General features: G+C 60.4%; 1 protein-coding gene and 1 long non-coding RNA gene across 9 annotated transcripts; one reads left to right on the forward strand and one right to left on the reverse strand.

Annotated features, from left to right (window-relative positions):
- Positions 1-35: 35 nt before the first annotated feature.
- TMEM187 (transmembrane protein 187) lies at positions 36-4,747 on the forward strand. 8 transcript variants are annotated; one of them, XM_070066857.1, is made up of 4 exons: positions 908-980; positions 2,045-2,125; positions 2,864-3,043; positions 3,566-4,747. In XM_070066857.1, exon 4 carries the CDS (start codon positions 3,802-3,804, stop codon positions 4,591-4,593), a length of 792 nt encoding a protein of 263 aa, XP_069922958.1. In that variant the 5' UTR covers positions 908-980; positions 2,045-2,125; positions 2,864-3,043; positions 3,566-3,801; the 3' UTR covers positions 4,594-4,747. The 8 variants fall into 8 exon arrangements, with proteins under 8 accessions (XP_069922959.1, XP_069922956.1, XP_069922954.1 ...); XM_070066855.1 differs by lacking the exons at positions 908-980; positions 2,045-2,125 and adding an exon at positions 263-556; XM_070066854.1 differs by lacking the exon at positions 2,045-2,125 and having other exon boundaries at positions 844-980.
- LOC138847618 (uncharacterized) lies at positions 4,570-10,653 on the reverse strand. The gene is made up of 3 exons (XR_011385500.1): positions 10,539-10,653; positions 4,951-5,046; positions 4,570-4,697 (listed from the first exon to the last, which is right to left on the reverse strand). It is a non-coding gene; the product is annotated as an uncharacterized lncRNA (long non-coding RNA).
- Between the last annotated feature and the right edge of the window lie 244 nt (positions 10,654-10,897).

A 10,897-nucleotide genomic window follows, 5' to 3' on the forward strand; every position in this document is an offset into this window, starting at 1 on the left:
GAGCCGGGCAACGTCACTGTTCCCCACCCCCCGCCCTCGCACCGCTTCGCCTCTGGGCGCAAGCCTTTTAAAGGGTCCTGGCGCTGCCTCACGGCGGGGAGGCTGGCGCCACTTTGCGCTCGGCTAAAGCTCGAGCGGTGCTTGGGTCAGAAGCGGACGCGCCCCGCCCCACAGCGCCCCCCGAGCGCGCCTCCACGCCTCCGCCCTGGGAGCCGCCATCTTGCCACTTCCCTTCGCCAGGCCGTCCGCGGGCGTCAATAGCGACTTTCAGCACAAAACAAAGATGGCGGCGGCGGCATCTGGGGAATGCCCGGATGGAAATGCCAGCCCCCTAAGACGCGCTCGGCTCCGCCCCCCTGGGAACTGCCTCCCGGGTCGCAGAAGGGGCGCCCGCTCAAGGAGTTGCTTTTTTATTAGCAGTGGGCACAGGGGCACAGTTTGCTAAGAGTGGCAGGGAGGAGAGAGACATCAGACAGCCAGCCGTTCGCCGGCTCCGCACACCCGGGCAGCCGCAGGAGGCGGCTGGAGACCCGTCGCAGGGAGAGCCGGAGGCGGGGTAAGAGTGGGAGGTGACGCGACCGAGCGCTCGGGGCCCAGGGGCGGAGCCGCCGCCCGCTCCCAGGCCCGCCGGCCCCGCCTCCGGGCGTCAGCGCCTTCGCCCGCGCCTCCGCTGAGAGAGCCGGACCGGGGCAAGCGGCCGCCGCGCCGCCCTCCCCCTCGCCGCGCCGGCTTGCAGGGCGGGCAGCCAGGCTGACGGCGCCCGGGGCCGAGCGGGAGAGCGGGCGCGGGAGCGGCCTGCGTCACTCGCGTCACCCCGCGTCACCCCGTCCCGCCTGCTTCCCAGGCCCCGCGCCCCGCCCTACGCGCAGGCGCAAGGCTGCTCTTCGGGTCCGCCCTTTTTCGAGATTTGAATTTCCCCTAGCAAAGCGAGAGAGGAAAAATACCCGGATGGTGATCGCTGGCCTTTTCGCGCCAATACTGTAAGTTCTCACAGCAACCTTGAGAGATGGGTACTGGCATCGCCCCCGGGCCCCAGGGCCCCTGGGCCGCCCGGGCGCTGCAGCGTCATTCTCACGGCCACACGCAGGCTGTAGCGCAGGGATCCGAGGCCGGGGTCCGCGAGCGCGGAGTATGGCCCGAGGACAAATAACGATTTCTCCGCTTGAGTTCGCCTTTATTTCCACTAAGCTCAAGTCGAAATTTGGCGTTTCCCGCAATGACAGCAGAGCACAGAGCATCAGCCATAACTGTGGCTTTCGCACCAGTGCAAATGGACCGATCATTTTAGATCCTGCAGCTTTCGTGGAGTTAGCGGAACTAAACTGCACTAGCTGCTTTAGAGTAACAACAAGCCCCTTCAGTGAGTGTGGTTGTTTAAGTTGCTAGTAGATCCCGAAACAATGTGTTAGGAAAGAAGCGAGTGTATTAGCGTTCTACACATTTGCAAACATTGTAATACCTACCGGCCCCCATGTGAAATTTATTTCCTATATTTGTTTCCTTTTATGCAGTTAGAAGCACTCATTTGAAATTGGCCGAACAGACCTGTGGCCTGGCCACCAAGGGGAGCTGGCTTCCGGCTGTGCAGCAGCTGCGCTGTGTGGCCTGGCCCAGTTAGACCTCACTTCCCTGGCGAGCCAAGCCCCTCTCCGCTAAAATCAGGAAGCCGAGCTGGTGGTTTCCAGGAGACCCGCATGAATTCAGCGTCGCTCTCCCGCCTCAGGGCCGTGGGAGCACAGCAAGTGGTTGTCACGCGGGCTACAGGACAAAGCCGCCACTTTGGCTTTGCCCAGAGGTACCCGAGGCTCCTGGTGGAACTGCAGCCCCAGGAAGCAGTGGCAGCAAGGAACACGTGTTCAACCTAGAAAACACCAGGCACAGGCACTTCCCTCAAAGACCCCTAGCCAGGGGCCCCTGCTGTTGCCCTGGGAGGAGCCGTGCAGGCGTGGCAGCGCAGGGGCTAAGGGAGCGAAGCCATAAAGGTGGCAGCCTGCTCTCCATGGGGAGTCGGGCGGTTGGTTTGATCACAGGTCATTGTCAGCAGCGTGGACTCTGTCCCACAGCAGGGACGAAGAGAGAAGAGACGCTGGCTGTAGTCGGGCGCTGCGTGGCGAAGTGCAGCCAGGTGGGAGGCGTCGGCAGGCCAGAGGCAGTGGGCAGAAGGGTCTGCGGCCCGGCTGGGAGGCAGAGCTGGCCCGCAGAGCCCCAGGGCGCTTCCAGTGCAGCCAAGGGGTAGGGATGTGATGGGGAGCAGCAGGACCCCGCTCCCTGAAGGCATGCGGCTACACAGGAAGGGGGCTCCTGTGTGCACGAGGCCTCTGGCAGGGGCTGCCCCAGGCCCGGAGGCGAGGCGCCCCTCTAGACTGAGATGCAGAATCTGGCTGAGGGGTGGGTCGCTGGAGGGAAAGCTGGCCTGGGGCAGCCTGCTGGCCTCCTGTGCCTCCTTGTCGCCTGCCCCCAAAGCCAGAAAGCTCAGGGCAGCGCCCCACAGCCTCTCCCTCCCTGCGCAGAGGAGGTGGAGTGGGGGGTGTGGGAGAGGCAGAAGTGAAGGGGCTCCACCACCCCCGAGGTGAAAGTGACCAGGGCTTCCCTGCCCATCGAGCCCACCCCACCCTGTGGGAGCCTCAGCTTCCAGGAACCTGTGAGGCCCCTGGACTGCACGCACAGCCTGGCGCATTCCCGTTTTAGAGGCGAGCCTGCCAAGGCCACGCAGGCCATGGCAGAGCCAGGACATGCACACACGGCGGGGCAGTGCCCACAGCCTTGGAGACTGCCCCTGCTGTGTCCCCTGTGCCTGCCTGTTCACCTTGGCCTTGAACTCGTATCCCCACTCTAGTAATACACTTCTTTTCTTTTCTTTAAGATTTATTTATTCGAAAGGCCAAGCTACACAGAGGAGAGAGTGAACTTCCATGTACTGGTTCACTCTCCAGATGGCTGCAGCGGCCAGGGCTGGCTCAGGCTGAAGCCCGGAGCTTATTTGGGACCTCCTACGTGGGTGCAGGGGCCCAGACACTTGGGCCATCCTCTCTGCTTTTCCCAGGTGCGTTTGGAGCCCCAGACCTGCTGAGGGTCAGTGGGAATTCAATTCTCTCTCTCATTGCTGCTGTGGCCCGAGGAATAGTGACTTGGGGCTTAGCACTTGGACAGAGGGCAGGAGGGCAAACCAGGGAAGCTGGCCTGGGGGACTCGGGCCGGGATCCCTGTGCCTCTCGACCTGGCCTCGAGTTCCAGAAGTCAGACTGCAAACCTGTTGTTGCTACTTCAAGCAGGTACATAATGCAAAGGGCTTTGGGGCTGGCAACGTGCACATTTTTAAACTTCTGCACGTGGGAGGACCCATTCGGAGTTGCAGGCAGGGCTAGGAGAGGTGCGAGTGTCTGCAGGCAGTGGCTTTGAGGGAACCCAGACATGGAGGAGGGACTTTATAGAAGCTTCTGGAAGCTTCGGGTCACTGTCTTGGTTTTTCTGACAAAAACTCTTGATGGATCCTGAGACGGAGAGCGAGGAGGATGGAGGCTCTTTGGATTTTTTTTCTAACCACACTCTTTTTGTAACCACAAAGGAAAAAGGCAGAGCGTTCCTCCGCTCGTGCCAGCCAATCAGCGGGACGGCTGCCTTCCTCCGCTGCCGCTGCCACTCTGGGGCAAGGGCGCAGCATCTGCATCGGAAACCGCGGGACTCCTTCGCGCTGGCTCAGCCGGGTGGCCCGGGGCTGTTTTGCAAATCTTCTCCAGTTTGGAAACAGGCAAAGGCTGAAGGCTGCCCGCTCTGGGAAGCTGCGTGCCCTGGGGGCGCCTCATGGAGCCTGAGTCCAGGCGAGCCCTGTGCCACGTGGCCCTGGCCAGCTGCCTGTGTGCGGCCGCCGTCCACATGGGTGTCTTTGCAGGCGTCGTGGTGCAAGTGGGCCACGAGCACTACGCAGAAGTGCCAGTAGCCAGCCTCCCTGCCTTCCTAAGCATGCCGTGCAACTCACTTGTGAACTTGGCCTACGTGTGCTTGGGCCTGCACTGGCTGCGGAGAGATGCCAGCAGCCCGGCGGCTCGCTACCTAAAGGACGCCTTCGCCGCCATGGCCCTGGTCTACGGCCCCGTGCAGTGGCTGCGGATTGGGACGCAGGCACACCCTGCCGCGGTCCTGGACCAGTGGTTCACCTTGCCCATCTTCGCATGGCCGGTGGCCTGGTGCCTCTCCCTGGACAGCGGCTGGAAGCCCTGGCGGTTGCTGGCTGTTGAGTTTGTCTCCCTGTTCAGTTACAGCCTTGCCCTGCTGCACCCCCAAGGCTTCGAAGTCGCACTGGGGGCTCACATCGTGGCTGCCGTGGGCCAGGCCCTGCGCACCCAGGGGCGCCACGGCAATACCTCGACGGCCGCCTGGTTGGCCCTGGGTGTGCTCTCCTGCCTGGGCTTCGTGGTGTTCAAGCTGTGGGACCGTGAGCTCGCACAGTGCCGCCTCTTCCAGCGCCTCACCGGTCACTTCTGGTCCAAGCTCTGCGATGTGCTGCAGTTCCACTTTGCATTTTTGTTTCTCACAAGTGTAAGCCATGGCCAGAGCCTCCGGCCGGAGGGGAAGCCAACGGCCCGTCAGCGCTGACGACTTGCAAGTCGCGGGCTTCGGGTGCCAGGCGTGCCGCGTGACGATCTACGCAACCTCCTTCCAAGACAAAGCAAAGACCTCGGCACAGGAACACGGTGTAACTGGAAACACTCAAAAATAAAATATCAGGGCATGAATGACCCCCCCGAAACCCATCGTGCCTGTGCAGTGTCTTTGAGGCGCTGCCTACAGGTGCAGCCTGGCTACCGCCAGCGGGCCAGTCTCTAGGGCTGCCAGTGAGTGTCCCCAGAGGTGACTGGGTCAGGGAGCTCACTTACTGCCCCACACCATCTGGAACCGGGACTGCCTGCTGCTCCCGTGAAGGCCACTTTGTGGCCACGTGGGAATTCTCACCGGAGCGTGCTCTGAGCAAGCCTCACGTGCCTGTGCCCCAGGTCCTTGGGCCTACAGTTGTCATCTTCAAGCCCTGCCACTTCGCCCGCTGACAGCCTTGTTTGAGAGAGAGAGAGAGAGAGAAATGTATTTATTTCAAAGCAAAGTAACCGAGGGATGAAGAGACTCCACAGATAGCTGTAATGGCCAGGGCTGGGCCAGGCCAGAGCCAGGAGCCTAGAACTCCGGCCAGGTCTCCCACGTGGGTGCAGGGGTCCAAGCCCTTGGGCCATCTTCCGCTGCTTTCCCAAGCGCATTAGAGGGGAGCTAGGGCTTGAGCTAGCACCCCAGGGTTGCTGGGACTACAGGCGGTAGCTTAACCTGCTGCTCCACAACGCTGGCCCCGGGTGACAGCTTCTGAACCCACAAACCCAGCGTTGGCACCCCGCCCCATATCCCTTGGGTATCAGTGGAGCTTGAGAGGCAACAGGATGCTGCCTTTGGATTGGCCTCTGCAGAGCCCTGGAGCCCACCCACGTGTGCCCGTGTCACCGTGTGGTCTGTAGAGGTTTTCTCAGTCACCGCGCACGGTGTGGGCCTCTGCAGAGCCCTGGAGCCCACCCACGTGTGCCCGTGTCACCGTGTGGTCTGTAGAGGTTTTCTCAGTCACCGCGCACGGTGTGGGTCCATCTGAGTGACCGTCCACCAGTTCCACGGATAAGCGCTCAGCAGAAAGGCGAGAGCAGAGAGGACGTCCTGTCCCTGCTCGGTGACCTCATGCGCTTGCTCCGTGTCCCCAGGCCATCGCCCCTGCTTGCTCTGAGCACTGACTACTCTGCACTGGGTGGGCACCTCCCAAGTGGGGCGTGGGGGTGGGGGGCGGGGGAGGTCTAACCACAGTGACGCCTGGAGAACTCTCTGGAACTCCGCCCAGTAAGGGCTTGGGAGCAGGGCCTCTGCGTGGGTAGCAGCCAGCCAACGTCTGGACGGGCGCGATGGGTCAGATCCGCTGAGAATCGCGGTTTGTTCATTCCACGCCTTTGAGCGGCGAGCACCAGCAGCTCCTCAGTCTGTGGGGGCGGGGGGCGGTGTGCAGAGGCACACGGAGGGTCCTACTACTCTGCCAGTGGACCCCACCCAAAGGAGAGACATGTGGAAGGGCCCTTGCGGCATGCCGATGCCACGTTGTGTTTGGTCTGTGCAAAGTTCACATTTCAGTGCTGTTTGCGAAAACATGGCAGCCCTGCACTGCACCAAGACAGCTGCAGCCAGGAATCCTGGAGCCTGGGCAAGGCACGGCCCGTAAGCTTCTCTCCCTACCCTCTCTTTCTATCACTCTTTCTCCAAATGTAGCCGACGCGAGCCGCACAGCCTCCTGTGTCTCTCCCTGCTCAGGCGAACCGCAGCTCAGAGGCTGCGACCCCGGAGAGCGTGGGCCCTGGAAGAAAGGGGCTGTGGCAGTGCCTCGCTCAGTGTCTGCTCCGGCTCTGCCCAACCTTGCTCAGGGGACGGGCTGTGGGGACAGCGCCGTGGCTGTTCTCAGTCTCAGGCTCTCTGCAGCTGGGAGCCACTGGGGGCCGGATGGGGCCTCTCCTCCAACTTTGAGCTAACGGTTTAGAGGTCCCCAGACTGGTGGGGGGGCGTCCCAAAAGCCATCTGGGCCAGCCCCGTCACTTCAGAGATAAAGAAACTGAAACTTGAGAAGTTCCACTTGGCTGGAAGCTGCAAGCCAAGGACTAGAATGCCAGGTGTCCTGCCTGGAGGAAGGGCCCAGAGTGTCGCTATTTGGTTGCTTCCTCCTTTTCTGGTACGAGGGACTGGGCCCTTTTGTCCTGGGAGAAAATAGATTTATGGAGTTTGCTCTGATTGTGCAGAGATACAGGCAGAGTTACACAGAGAGAGGAGAGAGAGAGAGAGGAGAGAGAGGTCTTCCATCTGCTGGTTTCACTCCCCAGATGGCCGCAACCATGGCTCCTACGTGGGTGCAGGGGCCCCAGCACTTAACCCACTGCGCCCCAGCCCAGGGGAGTCCGTCGTCACGGCCCCGCGGGTCCCCGTTCCACCTTCGCCACAGCCCTTGGGTCTCCTTCGACACTGGAAGCAGCTTCTAGAAGGGTTGCAGGAGTGGGATGGCACGGCTGAGGGGACTTGGGTTCTCAAGCCGTGGAAGCTGCTCTCGCCAAGGCTCGCCGTTCACATCCCTCAGCAATGCACACACTCCCCGCCCCGCCGCTAGCAGCAAAGGCCACCGGCCTGGCGAGGCCCAGGGAGACCTCATCGACCTCAGCCACCCCCACCCCCGTCTCCTCTGCCTTTCAGATGAATAAATCTTTAAGAAGTTAAAAACAGTCCAGCATTCCCCACCCTCTTTGCAGTCCAATGACGTGTGCTTCTTTCCCTTCAGAGAGGAACTACTGGCCTTCCTTTCTTCTCTCTTTTTTTTTAGATTTATTTATTTTTATTTGAAAGAGTTACAGAGAGAAAGAGAGAGAGAGGCAGAGAGAGAGAGAGAGAGAGGTCTTCCATCTGTTGGTTCACTCCCCAATTGGCTGCAATGGACGGAGCTGCACCGATCAGGAGCCAGGAGCTTCCTCCAGGTCTCCCACGCGGGTGCAGGGGCCCAAGGACTTGGGCCATCTTCTAGTGCCTTCCCAGGCCACAGCAGAGAGCTGGATCAGAAGTGGAGCAGCCGGGACTAGAACCGGTGCCCATATGGGATGCCGGCGCTTCAGGCCAGGGCGTTAACCCGCTGGGCCACAGCGCCGTGTCCCCCACCCTGCCCCGCCTTCCCTTCGCCCCCTCTTTCTCTGGCCCACCTGCCTTCCACTGGGGGCCTCACCGGGTTGCTGAGCTGCCGGCAGCTCAGGCAGCTCAGGTCTCTGTCTTCGGAAGACAGGAAACCTAACACGCACTTGGGGCTCAGCCTTGCTGCCACACGCCACTTCGGTTGCTTTTGGGTATATGTGGCAGGCTTGCTCCCTGGCCGGCTCTCTCCCCTCTCTCTGCCTCTCCCTCTCTCTGTAGCCCTGACTTTCCAATAAATAAACACAGCTTGAAAAAGAAAGAAAGACAGGCCCGTGGTCCACAGGCTCTTTTGGCTGGATGGGGTACCGGGCACTTCCTCCTCGGGCGCAGTGCCTGCGTGCCTTCCCCAGCGCTGACTGGATGGAGCTCAGCTACAATTCCGCGTTTGCGCTCCTTTGCCTTTCTCAGCTTAAAACGGAGGTTGCTTCAAAGAAAGAATTGACCGCATGACCCACCATGTGGTCATACCTGCTCAGTATTTACCCAAATGGCTTGAAAGAAGGGTCTCGACGAGGTATGTGCACCCCAAGCTTACAGCAGCCAGGAGGCAGACGCCACCGCAGTGGGTGCTAGCAGGGGCACAGATCTGGAGACAAGCAGGCACAGCAGGACATGTGACCCCCAGACCATCAGACCCCAGAGACAGAGAATGGTGTGGTGGGCGGCGGGGCAGCGGCCGCCTTTACTCCCTGCGCCACAGCGCCGGCCCCGGAAATTTTTATTTTTAAGAAAGTTTGGGGCCGGCGCTGTGGCGTAGAAGGTTAAGCCTCCGCCTGTAGTGCCAGCATCCCATATGGGCGCCGGTTCAAGCATCGGCTGCTCCGCTTCTGATCCAGCTCCCTGCTAATGCGCTTGGGGAAGCAGAAGATGGCCCAAGTGCTTGGGCCCCTGCACCCACGTGGGAGACCTGGAGGAAGCTCCTGGCTCCTGCCTTTGGCCTGGTCCAGCCCTGGCCATTGCAGCCATTTTGGGAGTGACCCAGTGGATGAGAGAACTCTCTCTCCTTCTCTCTGTATTTCTGCCTTCCAAATAAGTAAATACATCTTTAAAAAAGTTTACGTATTTGAGAGGGAGAGAGACAGAGACAGAGAGAAAGACAGACAGAACGAGCTCCTACCTACTGCTTCATGCCTCAGATGCCTGCAAGGGCCAGGGCTGGGCCTGGGCACGAGCGGGGAGCCTGCGCACATGGGTGCAAGAACCCAGCTCCTGTCAGCTGGCACTGCTGCGGCGCAGGGTCTGCATGCACAGGAAGCTGCAATGGAGAGTGAAACCTGGAGCAGGGGTGTCACTTTACCGGCCAGGTCAATTGCCCACCTTGGGACATGTGCCATGTTACGTGTGCATTTACCAAAGTCCAAAAAGAAGGGAGTTGGCCGGTGCCGCGGCTCACTAGGCTCATCCTCTGCCTGCGGCGCCGGCACCCCCTGGTTCTTGTCCTGGTTGGGGCGCTGGGTTCTGTCCCGGTTGCCCCTCTTCCATGCCAGTTCTCTGCTGTGGCCAGGGAGTGCAGTGGAGGATGGCCCAGGTGCTTGGGCCCTGCACCCCATGGGAGACCAGGAGAAGCACCTGGCTCCTGGCTTAGGGTTGGTGCAGCACACCGGCCGCAGTGGCCATTTGGGGGGTGAACCAACGGAAGGAAAACCTTTCTCTCTGTCTCTGTCTCTCTCTCACTGTCTAACTCTGCCTGTCAAAAAAAAAAAAGAGGGGGGGGGGATGAAGACAAAACAGAAAGATGCTTGGTACAATCCGGTTCTCTCCACGCAGGAATAACACTTCTGCCCCCTGATCGAGGGGACTGCACCTCTTGATGGGAAGGTTCTGGAAGATCAAGCGGGATGGGGAATCTCACAGCAGCCATCCTTGGAAAGTGAAGAGTACATCAGCTGAGGAAGCCAATGCATTGGAAAGCATGTGGGTTTCCGGGTAAAAACAAGTTCGGAAACACCAGCGAGAAAAGGCAACCCCAAGGCGAGAGCCGGGTCATCGCTACAATACCAAGTCTCATTTGGCCAAGGACTAACAAACCTTCAGCTGGCTGGTGCTAGCAGGGGGGGTGCGGGGGGGGGGGAAGCTGGGCGGTACCAAATTCCCCTTAAGTCTCGGAGCCCAAGGCCAAGCCCATTTGCAAACACTGAACTTGGAGCTCCGCCAGGCTCGCCCTGCCTGGAAGTCCATCTGCCTGGGGCTGCACTGGCACTCACGCTGGCTGCTACGGCGCCATCGCCATCGTAGGTGAGACACTCAGATGGGACCCGCAGTGCGAGCCGCGGTCCTCCAGGCAGCACTGGCAGCACCGATTGTCACCCAGCACCTTGCTTTTTCCTCCTTGCATTACCATGACTCTACAATGGCAGGGAATTCTTGTCTAGGCAGAAAGAGTTGCAAGCACCCTCATTGTTTAGTGCAGGAACTTCTGAAAATGCACACTCCTGCAAACACTACAGGACTTCACAGCTCCCACCTCAGTCGCAGCCTCCTGCTCGGCTGGGTCCTCCCATAGCCTTTTGTTCTTCAAGGTGACCGAATGCCTGGGGAGTGAATGGCGGGGCCGGGCGGGGCTGAAACCAGGGGCCTGGAACGCCTGCTGGGTCTCCCACGTGGCTGGCAGCAGCCCAGGGAGCACTTCGGCCATCAGCCGCCGCCTCCCAGGTGCACGTGCAGGGAGCCGGGTCGGAAAGTGGAGGCGAGCCCCCAGGACACCCACCCCAGCAGATTCTCTCAGTCCCACAAAGGTCTGCCCGGCAGAAGTCTGGCGTAAAGCAGACCCTGAAATTCTCCAACAGCCCCGCCCGCGGCCTCACCCTTCCAAGAAGCTGTGAAGGCTCTGTGCAGGTGCAGGGCTCCCTTGGTGCAGGCCGTGAGGATCCCAGCTCTGCTGGGCCGGCAGGGCATCTCGGTGGTTTTATAGGGAGTGGGAGTGGACAGTGGTCTATTGTTCTCCTTTTGTTCTCTGCTGCTGATCTGAGTTGTGAAATCTGAAACCAACTGGCATTTCCTAGCCCTGGGCTAAACAATACCGAAAGTAAACATCTCTTCCTGTCCCCCTGAACGAGCAATTCTGGGAGCAGGTATAGTTTCCTGTTCTGATGTCCAACAATGCTGGGCACTAGCAAAAGCCAATGGCCTTCTGGGGCCTGGAATCCGGGCTCAGGGAAGAGGA

Source organism: Oryctolagus cuniculus, chromosome X, assembly GCF_964237555.1.
Source record: "Oryctolagus cuniculus chromosome X, mOryCun1.1, whole genome shotgun sequence".
Taxonomy (NCBI): domain Eukaryota; kingdom Metazoa; phylum Chordata; class Mammalia; order Lagomorpha; family Leporidae; genus Oryctolagus; species Oryctolagus cuniculus.

Bases quoted from the DNA above. Each gene is read 5' to 3' on its own strand.
- TMEM187 (XM_070066858.1), top strand. From the start codon at position 3,802: ATGGAGCCTGAGTCCAGGCGAGCCCTGTGCCACGTGGCCCTGGCCAGC.